Source organism: Pezoporus flaviventris, unplaced genomic scaffold, assembly GCF_033815535.1.
Source record: "Pezoporus flaviventris isolate CSIRO_AGI_PZ_B2104156 unplaced genomic scaffold, CSIRO_AGI_Pfla_v1 ptg000013l, whole genome shotgun sequence".
NCBI classification, from domain to species: Eukaryota; Metazoa; Chordata; class Aves; order Psittaciformes; family Psittacidae; genus Pezoporus; species Pezoporus flaviventris.
The window spans coordinates 6,192,555-6,218,639 of NW_026892561.1; the positions used below are offsets into that span (position 1 = coordinate 6,192,555).

At 40.6% G+C, this 26,085-nt stretch overlaps 1 protein-coding gene across 4 annotated transcripts; it reads left to right on the plus strand.

The window, feature by feature from the left end:
* The first annotated feature begins 1,938 nt into the window (after positions 1–1,938).
* MKNK1 (MAPK interacting serine/threonine kinase 1) lies at positions 1,939–25,175 on the plus strand. Of its 4 annotated transcripts, XM_061451320.1 has the most exons (13): positions 1,939–1,962; positions 5,528–5,624; positions 9,028–9,126; positions 9,799–9,896; positions 11,316–11,395; positions 12,826–12,899; positions 16,262–16,366; positions 19,637–19,692; positions 20,261–20,356; positions 21,298–21,492; positions 22,088–22,252; positions 22,884–22,927; positions 23,841–25,175. In XM_061451320.1, the coding sequence occupies exons 3-13, from the start codon at positions 9,030–9,032 to the stop codon at positions 24,067–24,069; spliced, it is 1,239 nt and encodes a 412-aa protein (XP_061307304.1). In that variant the 5' UTR covers positions 1,939–1,962; positions 5,528–5,624; positions 9,028–9,029; the 3' UTR covers positions 24,070–25,175. The 4 variants fall into 4 exon arrangements, with proteins under 4 accessions (XP_061307304.1, XP_061307305.1, XP_061307306.1 ...); XM_061451321.1 differs by lacking the exon at positions 5,528–5,624 and having other exon boundaries at positions 1,945–1,962; XM_061451322.1 differs by lacking the exon at positions 1,939–1,962 and having other exon boundaries at positions 22,887–22,927.
* Positions 25,176–26,085: the final 910 nt, after the last annotated feature.

Sequence of the window (26,085 nt, forward strand, 5' to 3'; positions counted from 1 at the left end):
ATCTGCAAACTCCAAAGCATGATTTCTGCTATTAGTCAGCCTTTTTTCCCTTGGAGCAATCATGCAGACCAGGTGTCTTGTGTCTTTGCTGAGAAGAAAACGTGATTGTTTTTTTCTATCGAATATATTTCCAGGCAATACAACCTATCTAAAAAGGCTAAAAAGGGATAAAGCTGGCAAAATTAAAATCCTCATTCAATAGGAATTAAAAAAAATAATTAAAAAGATTAGACTTAGTCTGTCCTGCTTGAAGGTGCACAGGGCCTTGGGTGACATGGTCTAGTGCGGTGTCCCTGCCCATGGCAGGGGGTTGCAACTAGGTGATCTTAAGGTCCTTTTCAACCCAAACCATTCATTTATGATTCCATAAACCCCTGTGCTGTAGCCACACTGCTCAGAAGCCAGAGGTGAAGGACAATCTCCCCTTGACACCTGAGCAAGTGCTGAGGTCAATCAGCACCAACTTGATGCTGAGCACAAATGGGAAATCACTGCGAAAAACCATGGGTGCATGCAAAATACTTGCGAGGAGCACAGGTAGCAGAAAAAGCAAGGGTATCAGCTTCCAAAGTATTTATTATGCTGCTGGCATTACATAGACAGTACAGTAACTCGTAAAGCGAAACACAACTTCCTGAGCAAAGAGGCTTCTTGAAAGTTCTCCTTACCACCCCTCCTGTGCTCTAGGTTTTTAGTTTTAAGGGGTTCTAGGTTTTTAGGTTTCAGATGTGAAAGTCTTAGCGGCTTTTTTAACTCATTAAGGTCTTTTCTGTGAAGGCATTACCTGAGCACCGTGTACTCGGTGTTAGTTATTTCGGTTCTTCCTCGGGCGCTCTCCGCCTGCCCAAGAAAGGGACGACGGGCAGCAATACAAGATGGCGGCGCACAGGGCGGGCTCACTCGGGGCGGTGCTGCGCGCATGCGCGCTGCCCTCGGCTCACGTCCCGGAGTCGGGGGACGCTGGCGGCTGTCATGGAGGTGAGGGCGGGGGGCGAGGGTTTGCAGTGGGGCTGCGCGGCAGCGATGAGGGGAGAGGCAGATCGCTGTTCTCCCGCCTCGGCCAGCTGAGGGGAGGTGTGCGACGGGGAGCCCCGGGGGTCCTTGTCCGAGCCACGGGGCATGTGGAGGGATAGGCGCTGACCGGGAGCGGTGGCAGCCCGGGTTGCTGGTGGCGGGGACCAGGGGCATCGGGAAGCGGGTGAAGTGGCCTCAGCCCGGCGGCCAGCAGCTCGGGGTCCTCTCTGAGGGATGTGGGAGTTACTGCTTGGAGCTGCTTGTTCCCCGAGGGGGTTAAACTGCCGTATTACATACTTTATGCTTTTAATAAAGAATGGTAAGGCTGTGAACTCCTATGGCGGCTGCTTTCTATGAGAAGTGTTGCTGGAGTGGGAGAAGAGTGGGCAAAGGCGAATGAACCTGTTCCTAGGACGGATGACAAGCGGGCTTTTAGTTCTTCTTGTGTGTTTCATCTGTCATAAAACAGTGAGACCTGTGAGCCCCTGGGAACACTGCAAATCAGTCTTGATTTAACCTGTTACCTCTGCGGTATCTGTCAGCCTGACCGGGGTGACCTTCTGAGAGCATTTGGAGGGAAGAGAAGCACAAGGCAGCGGTACAGCCCTGGTGACAGCTCGGCTGCTGGCTTCAGTAGTGTGTGCGATAGCCAAAACTCAGCCCATCCCAGTGATACCACTGGCACTTGTTTGTGAAGTGTCAGCTTTGTTTAGAAGTAAATAAATTGTTAGACTTTTTTTTTTTTACTTTTATGAGCTTACTGCTTATAAAAGCCTTATCATACAAATTAATGCCCCACAATTAGTGTGAAAAGGTTGGCATATATTCTGATAACCTTAAAGTACTACAGTTTGACTTATTTTTATCAAAACAGAGCTCGTCTTCGTGCTTTCCAGGTGCTAGACGGAAGCAAGGCAAAATAACACTTCTTCCACTGCAGTTCTAAAGGTTTTGGTATTGGCAGCCCTCCAGGTAAGGTGGGTTTGGGTGCCTTGGACACTTGAAGGTTTCTTGATGATGATACTGGCAGTCTTTTCCGACCTAACCCATTCTGTCCCATTATTTTGTGGTATGGTTGCTGTATCAGTGCACCCTAATGCTTTCAAAGAAGATATTTACTGTTGTGAGGAATTTCCTCTCATCTTCCTGTACCCTCCTGGTAACAAATGTTGTAACACTGATACAAGTTTTATGTGACATCAGTTGTGAAACTGCAGTGGCTTTTAATGACTATTCATTAAAACTAGAGTTGAAATTTCAGTTTCAGATAGATTTGGAAGTACAGAGGAGGGAAAAGGAAGAAATATCTTTCTTCAGACTTAAAAACACATTTAGGTAGACGAACCTCTCCAGACAAGGCTGCTTGCTAATACGGGAGTATGCTGTGTAGCTTTTTTTTTTTTTTTTCCAGTGACAAGTGTGATAATCTGATCATTTGTGGGGTGTGGAGTAAGAACAGGAAATGCTTATCTTGTATCTGTATAAAATTAAAAGTTGTCTTCTAAGAAGTGTTTGGTTTAGCCTTGAAAACTAGCGAGGGAGCTGAGTGGGGTTAAGGGAACTAACTGGTGACTCAGAGGCAGTCTTCTGAGAGTTGTTGATGCCATAAAATACAGAAGAGAGTAAGCCACTTACTGTTTAGTAAGTGGCCTTCAGAACTTGCTTGCCTTCTGTATCTCCTTAATTTAAATGAGCTCCAAGGGTTAGAGAGGCTTTGAGTGGTTGAGTCAAAGTACTATTGTAAGGACTTTTTTCATTTAGAATATGTGTGATCTGGAGTTTAAAGTAATTTTGCAGCTGAGTTCCTACTGCACTTTGGAAATTCTTAAATATGAATTGTCTGTCAGTGGTCAGGAGCACTAAGTATCTTGTTTGGCTGTGCTGTTGTATGTGGAAGGAGGAAAGATGGTCTTCACGGTTATATCCGGTGTGTATGCCATGCTGTTCCTGACAAGGCTTACCATTGGCATTTATTTGTCAGCCCCATGAAATACACCCTATTATGACCTCTCATCTGTGTAGCTCAGAGGCATGTTGTCCTAGAACAAGAAATTAAAGAGATTACACTGTTTTTAAGCTACCTTCAGTTTCATTTGTTATCCTTGTTAACTCATAGCAGGGTCAGCACACTTGCCTTATTTTCTTTTGACTTTCCAGTGGCGATGGTAACAGTTCTTTTGCTGTCATGATAGCTGATGCTTTTTGAGAAATTCATGTGTGTCTATGCAGACACAGCCAGACCTCAGCAGAAGATCTCATGTCTACAGCATGTGTGCTAAAATAGTGTGTTTTCTCCCAACAGGAGAGGGAAAGGAATGCTGTGTGCTCTCCTCTCCATTAAGCTTCTCCCTGCTTCTCCAGTAGTAATCATGGTGAAGAAATAAATTGGAGTGGGAGGAATCTGTTTGAAATAACTTTATGTGCTGTCCTGCAAGGTGAGATCCACCCATTGCTGGAAGGTTTGACTCAGAACCTCAGAAGCCCCATGCTTAGTTTGCAAAGGAAGTGGATAGCTGAGAGAGAGCATGAGAAGTTAGACTCTGCAGCTTGTGTACACAGAATATAAGGTGACTCTGGTCTTCTAGAAGTGTGACAGGAGAGAATCAGAAAGACAATTGTAGAAGTAAAGAAAAAGGTTGCTGTAACCTTTTCTGCAGACCGAAGGATTTGAGAAGGATGGTGTCAGCTGTTAAACTCTGTGGGTGTTACAGCGATAAGGCAGAATTGGTAATTTTTCTCAGACTTGCTCTTTCATGAAATCGGATTGCTTGGGCTTCCTGTGGACTCTCGAGGTGTTCACTTTAAAATATTAATGCTCCTGTATCTTATTGGGAAAATGTTGGAATGCTTTTAAGTTACTCTTCCTGCATGGATAATTCAGATTAATTAATTAAATTATACTAGAAGCTTTTGTGTAGGTGGGGTAAGAAAGTAGCTCTGGCAGCTAAGAGTGAATTATGGCAAACTACTGTAAAGATTAATGACCTGTAAGAATACTCACTTCTTACAGTTTGAAATTCAGGTTTTTAGTTAATTCAATACAGAGTAAGTATTAAAATAATCTGCCTCTGGATTTGACACAGGGCTGTTCTAGAGGACTGGGTATGTGTCTTCTTCAAGTTGTGTTCCGCTTCATGTGTAGTGCTACCAGCACAATTAATCATTATGTAGTTTCTTCATAAAGATAACTTTGATTTTTCTGAGCTTCCTGCCAACTAGTAGATTTCGGCAGAATAGGCACCTGCTGAGTGAGTCGGATGTCATTATGAGCCACATGTAAAGGTATCAAAGTGTTGCTGGAGAAGGGAGTGTCCAAGGACCATGTGCGCAACTGAGCTGGGAGGACCCTCAGCCTGAAATCTGTTTCCATTTTGTTTCTATGTCTAAAACTCTGGATGTCTGAAACTTTAAAGTGGCTTAACTTATTTTTTTTTTTGAGTTTTGAGCACACACTTTTATGTTTGAAGTCTGAGAGTCACAGGTATGTCATGCCTGTGGAATCAAGGGGCTTACTCATGCCTAACTATTCCGTTGAATCTGTGGCTGAAGAAGTAAACAATGGCTTTGAAAAGAAGAATAAATCAACAGGGAAGTTGGATGCTATTCAGAAGGTGCTGACTGGTGTGCCTGTTGTTCAGATAGTCAAAATAGTGTTTTTAAGTCTCAATTACAGAAGCCTCATCAGGGATCTCAGTCGTCTTTTATTCAGAATAAAAAGCCTTTGCTTTTGCAGCATCTGTGGAACAGTAACAGTTTTGTTACTGCAGCTGCTTAGGTACCACCTCAGTGGTCTGAAAACATCCTGTGATAGCACATCAACTTTGATTTGTTTAGTCTATTTAATTCTGGGTTGTGGCTATCCTCTGTGAATCTGCAAAAAGCTTTATTTGAGGCTCCTGATTTCTCTTTTCTTCATACGGTATTACCTGAACATCGCTGCCTCATTTGCTGATTGCTAGGAGTGAATTCAGTACTTGTGGTACCTGTTCTCAGGAGAAGCTTTTCAGCTGTGAAAAATGCTTTCTTATGCTCCTGGTGTTGGAGGCTGTTTGGCTGCCTTGAGACCAACTTCAAGACATGCTTTAACTTGATGCTGTTATGGCTGTAGCTGTGGTGCTCTGTCTTGGCAGAGAGTTGATATAGGTTAGGAGTATGATAAGTCTTGTTTGTTAGCAGTAATTCTGTATTTCGTATCTAAACTAGTTATGGTTCTCCAGAGGCATAACAACAAGAGCTAATGAACACCTTAAATCCCTCCATTGTTTTTGCAGGACTGTAAGGAGGGGATTTGCTCTTCAGTTGAAATGATGCAAGGGCTGGAAATAACACTGGTTTTCATTTTGTACTTTAGAGTTACTAAGTCTTTAATGCAGGGGTGCACTCTTGCTGTGTGCTCACATGAAGCCCTGCAAAACTGGTTCTTACAATCTCTTGAGACTCTGAGCGCTACCCAAATGTCTGTGATAATATTTATGTGATTTCTGAATGTGAATGTGATTGTGTTTCTTTTCAGCTGCGGCTTAAGCAAGACCCAGTTTGGAAGGAGGTGGGAGTGTCCACGCTTTCTTCTTAAACTGCCTTCTTCTATTGAATTCAAACACCCAAACAAGGTATCTTCTCAATAGAAAAAGCATCTGTGTTCTCCAAGTGCTTCCTGTACTTGTGCTTGTTTTCTAAATATATGTGTGCTTGTATATATATGTGCTTGTTTTCTAAATATACCCTTCCTTCCTTTGGGGAGTGGATTAGAATTAGAGGCAAGTTTGGATTTTGGCATGTTTGTTTATGAAGTGTTAGGAAGCAAGATGAAAGGTCATTTAAGATCTGGATGAAGTGAAACTTGTGGTAATTGTTCCTTCTTTACTTGGTATTGTTTGCAGGTCTTCTTTATGATAAGTGTTTTTGTCATCCTTTTGAAGGTAGGTGTAGAGACCACAATAACAAAAGGGAAGGGCTGTAACTGTACATTCTCAGATAGGCTCTGAATAATACCTATGTTAAATACTGCCTTAACACTGAATTATGATGATGATAATAAAATACAGGACTTCAACAAAACTGCAGCAAAGACAGAAACTTGCTCTCTTTTTTGTTGCAGTATGGATTTGGCTGGGTTACATTATCCTGTGAGCAATAATCCTAATCTGACTGGAGGAGGAGGACAGATCAGAATTTTAACTGTTCCCTGTTTCTTCAGCTTTTATCAGACTGCTGGTCAGACAGGAGTTCTTGGAGAACAGTCTGATTGTTATGGACAAGTGGGATGTAAGAAGTGCTTTTTATCAAAGTTTTGGCTAGTCTGCTCTGAACATCAAGCAGTCTTCTACGCCCCCCTCCCTGCACCCAGCCAGAATACATTATAAAGTGGGTGGAAAAGTTGGTTTGGTGGAAGCAGGCGTTCAATGCTTTGGGTCATGTTGTAAAATGACCTTAACATGACAACAGTTAGACATTCATCTTGGGCCTGATGTGTCTGTGGGCCGTTTCCCTCCAAAGCAGCTCATCCAGTTTCTGAGCTTTCTGTCTGACAGGGGGAGCTTCCTCAGGGCCCCACAGTGTCCTTGTCACCAAAGGTAGTCCTGCGGTATGTAAAAACACCTCAGCATTGCTGGGATGGTTGAGGCACACTGTCTTTCAGTGTCATCAGAAACTTTCTGGTGTATGCTCACAGAAACAAGCATTTATTTGAAACCTGGAGAAACCTCTAAAGCATTTGGCTAAGTTAAAGGCTTTTTTTTTGTCATACCAGCTGTTACTTACGTTCAGTATAACAAAATGAATAACGAGAATGAAGCTGTAATACCTTTAAAGGCAAAGCTGTGTTGACAAAAGCAAACTACACCATGATGTGAAATAGCAGACCAGAAGGGTAATAAGAATCTAACATAGCAAACATTTCATGCCTGTCTGATAACAAATTTGGTCAAGACTATAGTTTGAAGACATCAGCTTTTCAGTAACTTGTTTTTTGTATACATGACCAGTGAACTTCCTGGTTTCAGGGAAGCAGTTCTCTGCAATTTAGGAACTGAGTCAGACTAAAGGGAATTGAAGTAATGCAGTGAGTTACTAAACACCAGATGGTAAATATCATAGCCAAGTGGCAGAGTGCAGGGGAGGGTTGTGAAGAAATATGTCAGCTGTACTAAGATGCAGGATTCATCTCCTGTCTTTTTGCTAAGTTTTAGTCTATTACAAGCTCTGAAACCGTGTAATGGTTGAAATGGAATAGAACTTGTCTACATATGACTTGTTGACTTGCAGAAGGTCAGGTCATTAAAATGACTTGGTGCTTTCTGGAAATCAAGCACCACTTTCAAGCGGACCAGGTCTACCTCTGAGCAGCTTCGTATGCGTCATTTAGATCCCAATTCTGAATAACTTCTAATGTAGGCTGAATTGAAATCAGGGAGAGCTGGAACTTGCTGTCAAAGGCAAGCCTTTTCTTTATGTTAAAATTCAAAACTGTATGTATGTCAGTTTGAGTTAAAAGGAAGCTGTTCAGAAGTTGGTAAAATGTATGCTTTCATATCTCACTGTATTTAAGAACTCGCATATGTCATCCATTCTGATGATTTCTTAACACATTCTGCTTAAGACTTGGAAATGAGGATTTACTATTGTCTTGAGGCTTAAAATGAACATGTTTAAATGTTTCAGTTAAAGAAAGAGGGCTTCAAAATAGCACTTGTCTTAAATTTTTAGGCAAGGTGCAAGTTCTAAGTGACAGTCATAATAGCCTTTACTGACAAATACTGGCAAGGAAAATAGAATGAAGCAAAGAAAAATATATCATATATTGGTAGGCTGTTGGGTAATATTTTCTGCCTCTGAACCTTTCCTGTGTGTTAAGAGTACTTTAGAAAGAGCACAAGGCAGAAAACCCACTGCTTAAGAAGGCTCTCTGTTAGAGGAGGATTGCCAGAATACTTTTTGTTGTTGTTTTTAGGTCTTGCTCTTCTTTCATGACTAGTGTTCATAATGAGGCTGTTTCTAGGTTTTTTTTCTGTAGTACAGGGCCTTTAATTGCAAATTTTCTTAGAAATCCTGGTTGTAAAATGTCTTAGCAGTGCTTTGCTACTGCCTTAAAAGACTGTGAGCCATGATTTTTAACTGTTAAGGCCAATTTGATAGGCTATGACTGATGGTGTGAAGGGCTCATGTGAGTATGGAGTGGAACTGTTTAGCCTTTTTGGAGATAGGTTAGCTGTATGAAGCAACCTCTAGCAGAGAAAGTGTATGGCAATGTTATTCAGGCTTTCCATAAGAATATGTGGGTGTTCTTTCTTTTCCTTCCCTATTATCTTGCATCAGTGAATTGTTATCTCTGCCTTAGCTCTTGTAATATCTGCAGGTAGTGGTGCAGGAAAAAAATACCTAAATGCTGTAACCACTGCTTGTTTTGGAGCATAAGTTATCCACTGATCTGTGGTTTAGAAAGGCACATCATGTTTATGTGAGAAACTTTTTTCTGGCCTTTTAGCAGCATAAACTGACCTAGATTGCTCCTTTGACCTATTCACTCCTGCGGCTGCTTTGTTTCTTCAGGTTATTTGAAACTTCCCCACACCTTCCTCCTGTTTTGGAAATTAATTTCCTTAAGCTATCTTGGAAAAAAAACATCTACTTGTAAACCATTAGAATAACTCAAAGAATAACACCCTTGTGAGGGCTGTAAATCCTGTCTTACAGCAGAGCACGTGTTATGTTGTGGGTAGCTGATGGTGCTTGTTGACAAAGTTATTCCCATGCTTTGCCTTACTGCGCTATGAGAGGAGGATTCAGTGTAGTTATTCCTTCTATTTTTACATTTGTTTATCAGACCTTCCCAGAGCTGTTAATTAGAGCCCAAATTGTCTTTTTAGGTTTCCTCTGATATGGCAGCCTGTGATGAAGATAAACAGAGAATCTTTTGGATAGCTTAAAAACATAGGCACAGAAGAGCATGTTCGTTTTCTCCTAAAGTAAATAATTGATTGTGTGTTAAAGGCACCTTTATGTTCTGCCACACAGAAATGGTCAGCAGTCAGCCTCTCCCCATAGCAGACAATGGGAAAAGGAAAAAGAAAAAAAGAACCAGAGCCACAGATCACGTCCCTGGGAAGTTTGAAGGTTGGTGGCAACTTCTAAGCTTTTAATTTTAATGGTCTGTTTCCCTCTGTTGTTCTCGGTTTTCTTAACATTGCTTTTGGCAAATATTATAATAAGTTGATGTTTGTGTTTTTCTTATCCTCTATATTTTGGTCTTCATTCTGTGAAGCATTGTAGATAAAAAGAGTTCAGTGTGATAAAGCTGATGAGCATAAAACTTCTTAGCGGGCAAGAAACATTATAAGGTAAATTGCAAATCAAGGTGGTAGCAGTCTTTTAGATTTAAGCCCTCCAATCTGAATACTTAGTAGGCATTTTCTGATCAAGGAGTGATATGTTTTCAATCTGAAAAAAATGGTTCTGAGTTCTACATGACAGGGAAAGTGGATGAGGTCCTAGCAATTGCCGAGATATAAAATGTTTCTTGTATGAACAGATTTGTAATTTTGATGCTGGAATGAAGTCTCCTTTAAATCTTTCAGGAATTTGAAGGGGGGAAGTGAAAAATGAGGCATAATTAAGGCTGGCACATCTACTTTAATACTTCATAAATCTATTTTCTATCTTCATTACCAAGGCAATTTTTTCAGTTGCTGTCATATGAGGGATGCTCATCAGATAAATAGCTTGTCTTGGTGTTACTCACTGAAATGCTGTGGCTAATGTGTCCTTTCTGTTGGATTTCTTTGCCAGACTTGTACAAGCTGACTGCAGAGCTGCTTGGTGAGGGAGCATATGCCAAAGTTCAGGGTGCTGTCAGCCTCCAAACTGGGAAAGAATATGCAGTAAAAGTAAGTATAGAATAAAAGCAGCATCACTTCATGGGCAATATATCTTCTTCCTCCTAATATCTCAGTGAAAACGTGTAATAGAGTGGGTAATAGCAGAATATTTTGATGATTTAAATGAGCCTGCTTTAGAACAATTAAGTTTTTGTCATCTTAAGTATGGTGCTTCCAGAGTGTACTGGTAATATCAACCATGGATGGAATTCACAAACAGCAAATGACTATGTGATGGATGGATCTCAGGGCAAGTTTTCCTCTCATGTCCTGATTTGACTGTAGTCCAACAAGTTTTTATCTCTCCTTATGAAGGAAGGGGGAGAGCCATTGTCTAGCATGGCCTACCAAATAATGCAAGCTTTTGAGAATGCTGCTCTGAATTCAGAGAGCATCAGTTATTGCTGTTAGTTAATGTAAAGCCGTCTCTTATTTTTTGATAAAGGTGAATCTTCATTAATGCCACTATATTAAGTGTTAGGGCCTATCAGCAGATTGGTAGTTATTTTGTGTCCCCCATTTAATTACAAATACAAGCTTTATGCTTGATTCTTTTCCAGAACCATGCCGCAAATTTTAAGCCCCATTAAGAATCTAGTCCTGCAGGTGCTATAGTTTTGTGTGCACTTTGTAGAATTGTTGAAGTTGGAACAAATAAACCACTCTATTATGAACTAGACAGGATCAGATACCAAGTCTCATGTAGTATTGGTGCATGGTTGCCTCTTCTGTACCGCAGAACTCTGGCTGTAAAGATGAGAAACCGATACTGGGTATAAATGGTGGTAGCATTTGTGGTAATATCATGAGCTTTCATGTCACGTAGTAATTGTTCAGTCGCATCCTCTGTAGAAAGCCCTTGTATTCTTTTAGGCTCTTTCAGAGGAGTATGTGAAAGAAGGTGACTTCTGATGGCAGTACAGAGATTGAATGTATGTTTTCTTTAACATGTTAAATCCTACTATTGGGTCTCCATGAAGTTTGCACTATGGAACAAACTCATTTTGTGGTGAATTTGGTACTTATTACTTAAATGCCTATAATGACAAATCTCTTATTTTTGGCTGTTCAGTGTCTGATGCGACTTAAATCTGATTTTGTTTGGACTCAAACGGATATTCTTTTCTGCACACTGCAGATTTAAAGTGATGCAAGAAAAACCTTGTGGTAACTAGTCAGTTGACTGTGTAACATGTGGATTTAGTTCCTTACTTCTCTTCCTGTCCTCATTTCTCTTGTCCTTCGAATGCCCTCCAGAGCTATGCTGACACTGTAAATAAATGACAGATAAGAAATTAATCAAAGGCGGAGTGTTTTTTCTCTGGTGGGCGTACCTGAGATTCAGGCCTTACATCAGTTACCGTATTCCACAGCCATGCACAGTTTCTGCAGTGAATTTTCAAACCTGAGCTGTAACTCTTTCCACAGATCATTGAAAAAGATGCGGGGCATAGTCGGAGTCGGGTTTTCCGTGAAATAGAAACGCTGTACCAGTGTCAGGGGAACAAGTAAGTACAGAGTCTTGTGCAGGTTTCTATGTTCGAAGTTTCTTGAATGTTTTTGCAAGCTTTCAAGCCTCTTATATGTGACTAGGTTAGTTGCTTTGCAATAGTCCCCTCAAAACCAATTGAAATTTAGGCTTGACCTATTCAAAATAAGAATTTCCACTTCTCTTACCTGTGAAATTTAGGGAGATATTTATAAATTAAAATTCACATAACTCAGATAGCAACCAGGTCACTGTAGCCTGAATGTACTTCAGCAATGCATGGCTCTTGGCCAAATGAGGAATTAACATTTTGACACCCACCCCAGTGATTTCACCATCAGTAAAAGCTGACCCGATACCAGCTGCTGTTGAAAGGAACAGTCTTGCCATTCATTTCCCTAATGTGTGGTTTGTCCTCTTTGTGTCAGCCTTCCTGCTTTTGCACTGGAACTCTTAGATCAGCCAAAAGCTAATTTAGCTTTCATTTGGATGTGTGCTGGCTTCACATAGCCACAGGATGAAGCAACTTTAAATCTGCCACTTGTGCCTGAAGAGGAGGCAAAGGCTGCCCAGCCAGTGGCAGTGATGCCTCTGTGATGAGTTTCAGCTACTCCTTTAGATGCCTCTGTTAGTCTGGAATGTATACAGCAGCTGTTATCTGTACTCAGTTGTGCAGTTTATATCGAGCCTTCCTTAAAGAAATTTTAGTACAATACCTAAAGATAATTTAAAAACAAACTTGTTTACCATACTCATGGGTTTGAGTTGTGCTATAGAGAAGCTTATTATATCTTTGTTCTGTTTGTGGTTAAGAGCATATGGTCATCCAGTTACGTAACTGATGGAAAAGCTCAAGCTCTTATGACTACACACAGAATTTGGATTTTGTGTGTGCCATTAAGTATAGAAGAATCTGTCGTACGCTTTTGTCGTTCTCAAAGCAACATGGGGTGTTTGTGTTGTGCTGCATAGTCTGTACACTAGCTAAACAGGAGCGAGATAGCCTGCAAATCGTAACTACAGTGCTGGATTTAATATCATGCTGACAGATGCCTGTCTCCTTTTGAGCCCTATGTGTTTTGCCTTGTGATTTCCAGAGAGAAAAAGAGTGCCAGTTTAATTATTTTTATGTTCTTGCCTTCAGCACAAATGCAGTGTTCTAAATTATTAAATACAACCTATTACCGGTTATTTTCCTGTCAATTGAGAAGTAGCAGAAGTCTCTCACAACCCTGATTTTGGTGTTTGGCCTGCTTCCCGTGCTTCAGTTTCAGTGTGACTTGGAAATGTGGTTTTAATGCCATAGGCAACCAAAGCAACTTCTTTAATTTGAGCTTTTAGTTTGGTTACTTCTGCCACTTCCTAATTACCCATGCTGAAACTACTGCTCTGTTTACAGTCTGTGCCTGTTTCTCCCATTTCCCCTTTGGTTTCTTTTGTCTTTTAAAGGAACATTTTGGAGTTAATAGAGTTTTTTGAAGATGATACAAGATACTACCTTGTCTTCGAGAAGCTGCGAGGAGGTACTGTGCAGTAACTGTGCTTTCGTTCATGGAATTACCTTGTTATCTTGGTCAGTCATCTTGGTCCTGTTTGTCTCAGTGTTTTAAAGTAGAAAATGAAGAACTTGTTACAAATACCTGATAATTAAGACAAAAAGGAAGTAGAGGAATTAATATACAAAGCTTGAAGTGGGGTTATTCTTGAATATTGATGGGTCTGGTCATACATCTGCAATCCATTTCTGCAGCTAAGCAATGGAAATGTCAGCATTACTAAAGTTGAAGCTTTGGAATGTAGTTACTAGGTCAGTGTACCTTCAGACAAGGGGAGACATGCAGTATGTCAGTTACTATGCATGATCTTAGTCCGGCATCTATATACTTTGTAGTATTTTCCCTTAATGTAGGATTGGCTTTGCTTCCTGTAATTCAAGGAGAGCTGGTTTGAACAACATCTTGCTTCTGCCTTACGTTGCTGTAATTGTAAAGCAGTCTGCTTGTTGCTGTTTGAGGGCCAGTCCAGTCAGCATGTGTAGTCACTGGTCTTCAGCATTTAACAGTCACCTGAGCAATAAGAAGGCTACTTCTCATTCCAGAAGCACTTTGTGGATTTTCTCACATTTGACTGCATTGAGTATGATTACAGTATCCATTAATTGCGTGGCTGTGCAAAACTGTGAGTTAAAAGTGTGGACACCTTTCAAAAAAACCCTGAGTTTCTGAAGGAATATAGTCTGTCCATGGAACATCATCTATTGTCACTGCTCAAGAAGGTTTTCAGTGGCAAACAGTGTGAACAGGAAATGTAAATTCTTTCAGTATAGATGCAGAACTCTTTAAAAAGAGAAGGGTATGGTTTTCTTGAGTAAAAGCTTTGGTTTACCTTCCCTTAAATTTACTGCATCATTTCATTGTGGTTTTCTCTAACACTGTTCCTCTTAATGCACAGACTTCTCTGTCAAATTAGGTATAGCAGGGCTCGATTGGGATGAATCTGCATTTGTCTGTTTTCCCATCTCCACATTCTTCTATTAGTTAACCCTCCTCTTTGACTGTGAGACTGTCATTGTCAGGGTACCTGTGCTGCTGCTGGAAGGGTAATAATGCTACACCTTCTTCTCTCTCATAGCTACTGTTTTTACAGTGGTCAGCTAGATCTGAGGCTAGTTTTCTCTTTGAAACATTTCAGTATTTGAAATGTGAAGTATGTGGGTTTGAAGAAAAAGATAATGAGAATTAGGGGTCAGACCAGCTTCTGATGCACTACAGATTCAGATGTAAGCAGCCTGGCTGGCAAGAATGAGAACATTAACCTTCAATGGAAGCTTTACTTTAATAACTCCAGTCTCAGAGACTGATGTTACCTACAATGCTGGGACATAACTTGGGCTTTCCATTTTCAGCTTTGCTTTCCTGTAGCTGAGTAACTGAAGGAGCTGTACTGCTGTTTCAGCTGTGTTCAGTTTACCATGATATGCAGAAGCCCTTTTAATATTCTTGCCTGACAGCATTTTTAATTGAAAGCATTAAAATCCAGCTTATTATATTGAACTTGCATGATAAAAGAATCCTTTTCTCCCTTTTTTCCCTCTGAAATGCATTTTGGGAGGTGCTACATGATGCTTTCTCTCTGATGAATACTGAAGTGATGGTAACAACTGTGGCAGGAGTGCCCTGCTTTTCTTTCTCTTTGTGGGATTCCTCTGTGGGTTGAATATAAAGTCTGTAGAGTATGTTTTCATTGTTAATGATACAGTTTTTATCTGAGTTTGGAACTTTAGCTCTATTTAGAAGGACAATCTGAAATAAACCTGCTGAGTGAAATAAGCACTTCAGATGGCTCAGTATTGTTTCCTGCAAAGCCTGGGGCCTTTTCCACAGCAATATAGAAACATTCAAGAACTGTTATTATTTTCTAAAGGTGTAAAGAACAACTATACCAGGAAAACCCTTTGAACTCTGTGCCCTTAAGAAATCTGTAGCAAACCAGACAGTGTTATTTGTCAAGGGAAACCTGTATTTGAATCTGATAACCTGATCCAAAGTGGCCATCCTCCATCTGCCTGACACAGCATATCTCTGTGTATCTGAAGAAGCTTTTGTCATATCAAAGCATATCTGAAGAGTCTTTTGTCCATCTTTCTTCTTTTTGACTCTTAACTGTTTCCTCTCTAAATCCTTGCTGTGGAGGAGTGGCAGCAGCATTGATGGTTTAAGAAAAAGAATTACCGCAATAGAGAATGAGATGTTTCCTTCCACATCTAGAGCTGAAGAATAAAAATTAAATCACCCAAGATATAAATGTTTACTGTGTTGGGGGCTAATAACAGATGGCAGCTACTTCGTAAATTTCTCAGCTTGATTGCTTTTATAAATATACCTCTCTGAGTAAGAAAATGGAAGGCTGTAGTAAAGCTGTTCAGTGGGCCTGGATCCCTGTGGACTACATTAAAAATGTCTTAAAAAAGCCCAATTAAAGATTTTGAGAAGATTGATGGAATTCAGTTTAAATTAAGGAATTGAACCTCCCTTTATCCTTTGTTAAAGGGGATACCAGTGGAGCTCTGCCTGCAACCTATAGTCTTTATATTTGAGAGGTCTTTTGTCAGAGAGGTCCTGTCCCAGGCAAATTTTGCATTAAGTCAGTGTCCAAACCTGACCTTGATGTCAGCGGGAATTTTAATGTGTATTTAAAAGTAGGATGTGTTTTAATTTTGCTGATGTTGAGAGAAAATCCACATACACAAGGCTTAAATTGTCACATTACACAAAATGAGGAGAGCTAATTTGAGCATGGTCACCTGCGGCATGGGGTTTGGCTGAAGTGCTATATACATCCTTTGCTGATGTTTGTTACTAGTACTGTTAGCAAGTCTCTACTGCTTACAGTGTGTGGAAAACAGACCAGTCTTGCTGAGGCAGTAAAAAGTGAGTGCCTTTCATGCTCTGCTTAAACTAGAGGGCTGCAGTGTTTGAAAATTATGTCCTGGCGTGCTGAAGTATTGAAGCTGTACCTTTCTCTTAGTCATTTTCCTGTTTGGTCTACAGAAGTTGTCTGCTGTGAAAGGCTGTTACAAAATATGAGAAATGAGGTTATGAATTCATGATATTTGGTACTAGTTCGTCATTATTTTCTCAGGCTCTTTTCATATAAAAACATAGGATTGTGACATTTCAGTTCCTGCCACATAAACATACTAGGACAGAGTGATTGTTACAAATAACTTCTCTAAATTACTTCTGGCCCAGCTCATGCTGAAATCCGTTCTCGCCTTGTGTCAGACTAGTAGTGATGTGTTTTTGTCCTTGTACTTGACAGAGGCTTTTCTCAGCCCAGGCAGCATTCATGCTATGGTTTTCCCTTTCACCTCTTACTCTGGCAGGTTCAATTCTGGCCCATATTCAAAAGCGGAAGCACTTCAATGAACGAGAAGCTAGCAAAGTGGTGAGAGACATTGCCTCTGCTCTGGATTTTCTTCATACAAAAGGTAAGAGAAAGCTGTATCCGTCTTTACTAGTTGATATTGTACATTTAGGTGATGGAGCACATTTTGTTTGTAAGTAGTCAGCCTTGGCTAACATTTCTATTTACAGCAATGCCAGATGACTTATGCTGTTTTCCTCTATAGTACTGTTTTCATAATGTGTTAGTTTAAGTCATCAGCTGTGTTAAGATGGTATAACCTTTTGAAGAAGAAAAGTTAAACTGGCAACCAGGGAAAATGAATATTAGGGTTGAACCTGTTTGCTTGCTCTTGTTACCTAAGCTGCCGTATAAAGGTTATTCAAAAGGGAGCTAAATATTCTTTTTAATGTTCCCCTCTTTCAGGTCTACAGAGATGTTTTTCTGTATTTACCCAGAATTTCTGCTGGTTACGAGATGCCTTTGCCTATAGTAGCTTTTGGTCTCCACATTTAGACCCCCGCTGTTGGGTTGGGAGACCTAGAAGTGAACCGTAGTCCTTGTTTGAAGGTGCCCTCATTTCATTTGGACTTGCTCAGATTTAAAAGCAGTTCTGTTTATAGAGAGGCCATTTATGTTAAAATATTCTCCTGCTGCTTTATCTGCTTAGGAGTACTTTTGTTTCATTTCAAAATTCTTTGAGAACTGATGAAATACATTGCATTTATTATAGACAACATCTTACCTAAGCAGGGATGTATGGGAAAGGCTCAGTTCATTTAATTGCAATCCTGGAAGAAATCTTTATTGTCTCTGATATGAATTGAGGAAATTTATTTCAAATGGATTATTCTGTGCTGTTAGCATACGTAAGTATTATCCAACTAGCCTTTTAGAATCAAATTCCTGTGTGTGTTATGGTCACCCCAGAGTATATATTCATATTGAATGTGATAGATGCCTTCAAAATCTTTCCTGGGTCATAATTATCTGGTCTTGCATAAATTAAGCAGCTCCAGTCCATTCTATTCAGACTACCTCTGAATAGAATGACATTTAATTGGAGGCTATTTTTATTGGTTATTTATTATGATTAATTTTTTGCTCCATTTATTTTGGCCAAGTGGGTCTCAGCAGATCTACATTTGATGTCCGAGTTGCTTAATACTGGCCCCAGTTCAATAAATGTTTAATTGTAGGCTTTACTTACATGTCACAGGATGGCTTATATGCTTGAGTTAGAATCACAGCATTGGTACCTCAATAGGTTGAATCTCTTAAAAAGTATAGTAATGCATAGGGAATAAAGTGGTAAACCTGTGGTGTATGGATCTTGTCACATGTTGTGACCATGTTAGGAGAAGTTGATTTGAATGTGGAAACAAACTTAATTTGAATTAAGTTTTTGTTGTAATCTTCATAGCCTGTCTATGTGATAACTCAAATCTGAAGAGAATGTAGTCTTTGAATACCTGAGTTTAGAAGATTTTGACTTTGAGATACGAGGCAAATAAGGAACAGAAAGCTTAGGCTGAACATGTAGAGAAATTATTTTTTTGTGTTAATGCTATAGTAGGTTTCTTAACAGCCAGAAGTCTAGGAACACTATTCAAGGGAGTTTAACATGGACTCGGTTAATATCTTCCTGTAGTTCTCTCTCAGCTTTTAGATTTAATTCCCCTTTTCCCAAACGAGCAGAGTGAGTCATTAAAATGGCTTTAGAGCAGCAATCCACTTTCTTGCTGTTTGCTGTGAATTGATATGGTGGGGCTAGGGCTTGCAGAATCGGCTACAACATCCCCTTCCATTTTATTATTCTCTTTATGGTTCTTCCATGTGACATTAAAATAATTAGTAAGTAGCATACAGAACACTAAAGTAAACAGGAAATTAAAGCATTTTTATTGCACAGCTTAATAGTGAACTGCTATAGCTAGATGCTTAAAAGGAAAAATTGAATAAGGGCAGCTAATTCTTTTGCCAGGAGTAATTTAAAACTCAGCTGGATGATAATACTGCCTTACACCCACTTGGGATATCTGTGCTTTATTGCTGATAATCCACTGGAGGAGTGTTTAAAAGCAGTTGTCTTCTTAATTCTGTGTTCAACTGCAAAATAAAATGTTACACAATCAGACATTTGAATTCAAGCAATAATACAAAAAAGTGCTGTTGGGTTTCACACTGAAAGCCAAGCCAGCTGTTGGGAGTTTTTTCAGCCTTCCTTTAAATGTCAGCACAGGCCATTTTGATGGATTCATTGTGCCATCTTCCACACATAAGCAGTGCCAACTGCATCTTTATGAAAGCTCTGATTCCTTCAGATTGGTGTTATGCTGTGCTTTTAATGTATTTTAAATCATGTCTTGTGGAGCATGCTGAAGAAAAGGCATTGGGAACTTCCATACCTAGGATTTGGTGGGGTATTTTCTTTTTCGTACTCTGAAGTAGTATCAAGTGTGCTTGGAGTGTAATTTTTTTAAAGCAAGGCATGAGTGCAGTTAAATTACAGCCAAGATGCTCATTTGATTTGATTTCTTTGCTTCCAATTTTCTGCCTTCCCTTTAAGTTTGATCAAAACTGGAGAACTTCTGGAAATTGTGTTTAGACATTTGAAGAACTGCTTTGACAATGCAGAACCACCTTTGCCTGTGAATTGCACACATTTGTGCTCTCCCCGATGGATTAGCCTGTTCTTATAGCAGTTGAATGAATGAAAAAGTCCTTGGGTTGTTCTCCTTTAGCTTTTTTCCTGCATCTCTGACTAAACCATTTAAATTTTCCTTTGCTTCAGCAGTGAGTATGTACCTCCCTGTTAAAGGGAGATATTTTCACTTGGGAATTCAGGGGTTTTACTGGGGAGAGTGTTTCAAATATTGTCTGTGCTGGTAGGACTTTAGCAAACCACCAGCTGATCCATTTGTAAAGAAGGACCTTATTGTAGAAGGCACAAAAATGTTTTGAGTTAACTGCGTACACAGGTAAACTGTGTACACAGGTCAGTCATCTTAATAAGCTGCTTTTAATTAACATAATTAAGTTGGACTAAGGCAAAATGTTCCAAATTGTTAGTGTGCAAAGTGTTAGCAATTTCAGTTACTTGCTTGGCTGACTGTCATGTACATTAAAGGATGATAAAAGTACAGCAGGATGCATGGTGACTTTTAACAAATACACTTTGCAATTAAATTACTTGCAGTATCATTAATGGGGGGTGTGTGTATATAGCAAACTCAGGCCTAGAATGTTTCTCTATTAGAGAATTCTCTATTAGGGTATTCTTCTAATAAAGTGAAATGATGAGAAATTAACCAGGAGAGTATCTTCTTTAATGAACATTTGTACTCTTGTATAGGTATTGCTCACAGGGACCTGAAGCCTGAAAACATCCTGTGTGAATCTCCAGAAAAGGTGCTGCTCTGCTCTCTTAACCTTCTGAAGTGTATTTTTTAGCTTGCTTTCCAGAAAGTCTCTGTTTCCTCTGCTCTTCTTGAAAACTTTTGAACCCATTAGTGAACTTCAAGTAAATGTAACAGGACTGAAGCCTGAGACTAAATTTGAGCTGCAAAAATGTGAGCATCTGGCTAGGAGATAAGAAGCCAGCTGTTCTTAGAGGGGGCATGGCAATTACAACTTAGCACTTCATTTCTTCTGAGACAGTAATACTCAAATGGACAAGCAATGTTTACAAGGCAGCTGGTCACGTTATATGTGCCCAAACTGCCCCCATTCATACTGTCACTTGCCTGGCCAAGTAAAAGAATCATGGAATAGGGTCGATGCTGGCGGTGTGGGAGCAACTGGGGCAGAGGGGGCAAATGCAAGGAGTGGAATGTAGCTGTAAGAGACTGGGTTGCACTAATCCTGCTGCTAGAACAACTTGTGCTCTGTCCTGGGGCTTTCCACACGGGGCTGAGTGCGTATATATTGCATTAACCCCAGGCTTCTGGACCCCTTACTGTTTTGTCCTTATTTTTAGGTATCACCAGTGAAAATATGTGACTTTGACCTTGGTAGTGGGGTGAAGCTGAACAGTGCATGTACTCCAATAACTACTCCTGAATTGACAACGCCGGTAAGAGACCTAGTGTGGCTTCATGCTTTTTCTCTTCTGCCATAGAACAAATTTTCTTGTCTCCAGAGGAGAGCTTCCAAAGGGCTTACTGCCACCTACATCCAGTGGTGGATAGTTCATTTAAGGTGAAAAATACTGTCTTGGTTTCCCAGTCATAGCACAAATATACAAAAGCACAGGAGCTCACCGTGTTAAGTTTCCTTTTGGCTAGGAAGTAACACTTTGATCCTGTTCATCTTGGTCCATCAAAGCTTTAATGGAGGTTTTTTGTGTGCTTATGAACTGAGTTTGAACCCTAGTTTTGTGTTCGTTTCTCCGTGTTTGGGTTCTGTAGCTAACACCTATGAGCTAAGGGGAATGCAAGCTCTGTAATCAGGCTTTATAATACACATTACTTTGGAAAACTACAGTGCTATGCTTTTCTTATTACTGTGAAAGGAAAATCTGTCAGGTTTGCAAGAATATGTTACAGAAATCGCCTCCCTTGTTTACTTTCTGAAAAGCCTGATAACTAATGGGTAAGAATTAAAAACCTGAAATACATAAATTAGTATTTGGACTCTGTATAAATGACCATAGATTCATATTAAATTATCAGCTTATGATTCTGCTAAAGAACAGTAGGAACTATTACGTCTCTATAAGGTCTCTGTAGTCCTTACTCCTGAAACGTGTTAATTTTTTCCTGTGCTGTATGCTCACAAAATGTTTCAAAGCTCTTGGCAATTCCATTTAACCTTTGAGGGATGCGGGGAGCAGTTGTAATTTGATTTAACAAAATGGGACTTGCAGTGAAAGCCAGCAGTAAACTTCAATAGTCCCTGATGCCTTATTCTGCTTTTAGACCAAGCTGCCTGCTATAAAGAGAGGAGAATGACAAACATGAGTTTTGTTTTGATTTGACCCACCTTTTGATAACTTGCTTGAATTCGGTTTCCTAGTGTGGGTCTGCAGAATACATGGCACCTGAAGTGGTTGAAGTCTTCATGGAGGAGGCCACGTTCTATGATAAGCGATGTGATCTTTGGAGCCTGGGAGTGATTCTGTACATCATGCTCAGTGGTTACCCCCCTTTTGTGGGCAACTGTGGCACAGACTGTGGCTGGGACAGAGGAGAAGTCTGCAGAGTTTGCCAGGTGAATGCACATGCGCTAAGTATATGTGAGAGAGTGCCCCATAAACTTAGGGTGTAAGACTTGGCCATAATGCCAGCAGGGAAGAGTTGTGACTGTAACCCAACCAGTTATTTGGGAGGATAAACTGCCACTAAGAAGTGAGGGTGGTAATATAGAAGTTGAGTGATGATATCCCTTTCTAAAGTAAGTTTTGGCAGCTGCCTCTTTCTCCTCCTGATGTAAGGTCTTGGAACGTAATGTCCTCTCCCCCACCCCACTGTCCTCCTGTATTCTGTAATTCTCAATCTGGTTTATGGCAGTCGCCATAATTCCTCATATAAAGATTGAGCCCCAGGAGAGTTTCCACGGAGGGCCTGAACTGATTATTTCTAAAACCTGAATACACTGTTTGCACTGTTACAAGGGGGTTGAGAGGTGTTTTCAGCAGACTGTGTATCATGTCCATCAAAGGATGTGCTGCAACACACTGGAGCCTGCTTTCAATTGACTCCATAAGAGACTGGCTGGTTCAGTTCACCACATTAGGTAGATAAAACTTAGTGAGAAGATTCCCACCTGAGAAGTCTTCTGGTTGCACTCTATTTTCTTTTACTAGAACAAGCTTTTTGAGAGCATTCAGGAGGGCAAGTATGAATTTCCTGACAAGGACTGGTCCCATATATCCTCTGAGGCCAAAGATCTCATCTCAAAGTTGCTGGTTCGCGATGCCAAAGAACGACTTAGTGCCGCTCAAGTTTTGCAGCATCCGTGGGTTCAAGGAGTATGTATCCCCCTTATATATAGTTATTTTTTATTTTAAGGCTTGTCTTCCAGAATGACAAACAAGTTGTTCACCGTCTCTGAACTTTTAATAGAGTCATTATGTGTTTTAGTGCTCTTGATTAATTAAACAATACACAGTGGCTTTATTCTTTCTGGAGCTCTGTGTGATAAATATTTAGATGAATCTGTCAACCTTAAATGTGTTGCTGTTTTGTTTTGTTTTTTAATTATTGCCTTATGCATTTTAAATGGCTTTTTTGTGGATACCAAGCACTGCAGTACACTAATTATGATGTTACTCTTCAGTACAGTAAAGCAGGCTGCTGGTAGATACAGTTTTAAAAAGAACAGCAGTGTTCTCTTTTGCTTTAGTTCCCAGTTCAGGAAAGAAGGGATAGAACCTCTAGAGAGCTTCCAAAGCTTTAGTCTGATACCTGCAAACTGTGGTGTCTTCTTGTGAGGGGAGGCTGATTATGAAATGTGAATTGTAAACCCACTGTGAATTAGTTTATATGCAATATCCATTAGTTGTAAAGATTTGGGGGAGTCCCCTGGTTTTTATCACTCTCTTGGAAAAAGAGTTTCCAGCTGCTCGTACATAACTAATTCTTCTTAACTGCTTCTTCTAGCAGGCTCCTGAAAGGGGATTACCTACCCCTCAAGTTCTTCAAAGGTAATATTTTTTTTATATGTCTGTAAACTTGGCCAAGAATCATTACTGAAAGAATAGGGAGAGATGACAAGGAGGTGACAAATCAGGGGGTAAGATCCCTGCTTGAGAAAGGAACTTCATAAATGTGCAGCACTAATTTTAAGAATATCAGAAATATTAAAGCTCTGATTTTTCTTTATGGTCTAATCTTGCTTGGTTGTGGGAGAGGCAATGCAGAAGATTCCTGTGGTGCTGTGCTAATCTTAGACAGGCAATAATGATGGTTTTGGCAGTTTGCTGCCCAGGAGGGGGAAAAAAAAAGGCATGAAGGCACACATTATCCAAAGGGGCTACGTTCTGATGGGTGAACAGGGACTTGGATATGACTTCTGTGTAGTTGGTGGTAATCACTATATGAATGTAACTGTGAGCAGGGCAAGCCTCATTTAAAGTGATTTGATGGCAGATTCTGTATGCCAGAGAGCCTGAGTCACACATTTCTGTTTCTGTATCTGCCACTGGTGATTCCAGGTGGTTCTTCCCATCAGAAATGCATTTCCTTAAGCCAGATGTGCAATTACAGTGGGATTGCAAGTTTTCTGAAGACGGGCAACGGTATTGCCCTGTATGCCCATCCTTTTATAACGTGCAGAAATTGAGCGTTCTATCTCAGGTGGCTTCTTGGATTGACATGGGAAGCCCTTGGCAGAATGAGGACTAGAAATGTGGCTGTTTCCAAATTCCCAGCATGTTTTTGTTATGTATTGCTTGTTCTCACAGTGCAGAGATGCAAATATTAACCGGTCATTTTGGCTGCTGTGTTGATGTTTTGATATCAGAGATAAAACTGTGGATGTAAATGCTCTGCTGTGAGGGTAACCAGCTGAAGTGACCCTGTGTGGGCTTTAACCACTTTCTCCTTTTCCCTTAAAAGGAACAGTAGCACGAAAGACCTGACACTTTTTGCTGCTGAGGCCATAGCCCTCAACCGGCAGTTGTCTCAGCATGAGAATGAACTCAGCGCAGAGCAGGAGAGCGTTGCCCATGCTGTGTGCTCCATGAAGCTTTCACCTCCGTCCAAGTCCCGCCTGGCCAAGCGCAGAGCAATGACGCATGCCACCAAAAACACTGACTTCCAGCCAGTTCCCCATAAAGCCTTTTAAACTTCTTCCCTGCTATGGATTGGCAAGATCAGCCTATGTTCTTATTTGGATTTTCAGCGCTGATAAAAGCTTCTCTGCTTCTGACACTTTGATTAGAAGCTTGCTCTTGTGATGCTACTTGTAACTTTAAGGGGACAGCTTTTTATGGGAATGTTTTTTGCCTGTCAGATTTTGGTGCATTAAGATAATTTAACTGATGTTTTTAAACTGGGGAAGATGGGTTTGCTGCTGAATTATCTGAGGTGATAAATCACTAAGCTTTCCTTATTTTCCTCTTAGAGGAGCATGCTTTAAAATGTGAGCTTGAAAACAAGGAAACCTACTTTCTTGCTTTGCCTGGCAGAGCATCAAGGCTCTCCCTGCCTATGGCTGCTCTCCTTGGCGGCACATCTTGCAAGGTGCTGCTGCTTGTGTCAGCAGCAGGGACTGTTCTCAACCAACAGTGCCCTTCTCTTTCTGTAGACTCAGGAAGCGAAGATAATGACTGGGTGGATCTCTGTCCCCGTTACCTTCATTGGGCTTAAACTGTATGGGGTAAAGGCACAGGTATCGCTCAGGCTTGTGGAGATGAGAAGGGCTGGGTTGCTTTTTTACCCTGTTGATAGTTTGTTGTCAGCATGTGGGATGAAAGCTGGAAATGTTATTTCTTTATCTGACATCTTTTTGTTCTTAACTAAAATACATCATCTCTTTTTGTAATTGGGTTTGGTCTTGGTGTCCAGTATGTCCCCTTCTCTGGCAGTTACACTGTTAAGTCAGATAACCACAGCATAACAGATTGTTTATATAACAGGTTATATTTAGTATCTGTTTGTTTTTTTTTATATCACTGCTACCCTCAGTTACATCTTCTTTTCTGTAACCTCATGTTTCTCCAGCTCCTTTTGTGTGTGTTACCTGGAGTTCTTAATGTGAATGGACAGGCTTCAGTGAGCTTTGATGTGTGAATGATTCAGGATTATCAAACGCAGGGGTACATCTGTACAAAAATGGTGCTGCAGCTGTTACATTCTGCTCCTGCAGTGACCTCGGGCTGGGTGTGTAGAGTCTTCCTTCCAGTTTTACTGCTGTGCTGCACAAGGGGTCAAGAGTAATTTGGAAGGGTACTGGCTTGAGTGACCAAGGTGAGGTGTCCCTGGGGAAGGACACAGATATTGAGCACTTTCTGAAACGTAAGCTGTGAAAATTGGGCCACTAAGATGCCCAACATGATGCACCTTAACTTGCCAGCCATTTCTGGAACCCTTTGCAAGGGCATTGTGTACAGGGGGAGAGGGAGAGGAGGAGGCCCCTGAATGCCAGCACAAAACCCTCCCAAGCAGAAGGAGAAGGAATAAAGTAGCAGATCCAATGAGTGCTTGGAAACTGAAAGGTCAAGGCTGAATGTCTTTGCATGGCCTATTCAGAGCATTTTTACATTATCTTTTGGCAGTGTGCATACAGCTATTTTTATACAACATGTTGGTTTTTGTGACTAATATTAAAGTTGTTTCATAGATTTTATACATTGTGCTAGTGGATGGATTATGAAATGCATCTTGCTTTGTTTTTATTAAAATGCTTTAAATTATGGATTTAACACAATTGGCAGTTCTGTGTGTTTTTTTTGGTCTTAATTTTTGGTGACATAGTAAAATAGAGAATTGCTTCCTTCTCTGTGTGACATTGGATTTAGTACAATTTAAGTCTCTGAAGGCTAAGCATACCTCCCTCTTCTGTTGCTTTATCAATCTCTGGAGGTTCCTGTGATCTCAGCTTTCTTGAAGTAAAATAAAGATACAGCTGCATGGAGAGGGCTGGAAGGGATCCTGTGATCCTTTTGACAGTCAAGAGATAACTGAGCACTGGTGAGTTCAGGAACTTACCCGCACTGTTACATGTCATGTTCTCCCCTTTGATTTGTGTGTGAAGCAAAACTCCTGAAGCTTGGCCAGGAGTGGTGCTGCAGTGCAAAACAGACCTCTTGGATGGAGCCCGGGAGCCTTTGAGGCTCCAGAAGTCTAAGCAGCAGCATTA

Coding starts and splice junctions, on each gene's coding strand:
- MKNK1 (XM_061451319.1), top strand. CDS start 9,012: ATGTTCTGCCACACAGAAATGGTCAGCAGTCAGCCTCTCCCCATAGCA. Junction 11,396..12,825: donor TACCAGTGTCAGGGGAACAA/GTAAGTACAGAG, acceptor TGTCTTTTAAAG/GAACATTTTGGAGTTAATAG. Junction 22,253..22,883: donor AGCATCCGTGGGTTCAAGGA/GTATGTATCCCC, acceptor TGCTTCTTCTAG/CAGGCTCCTGAAAGGGGATT.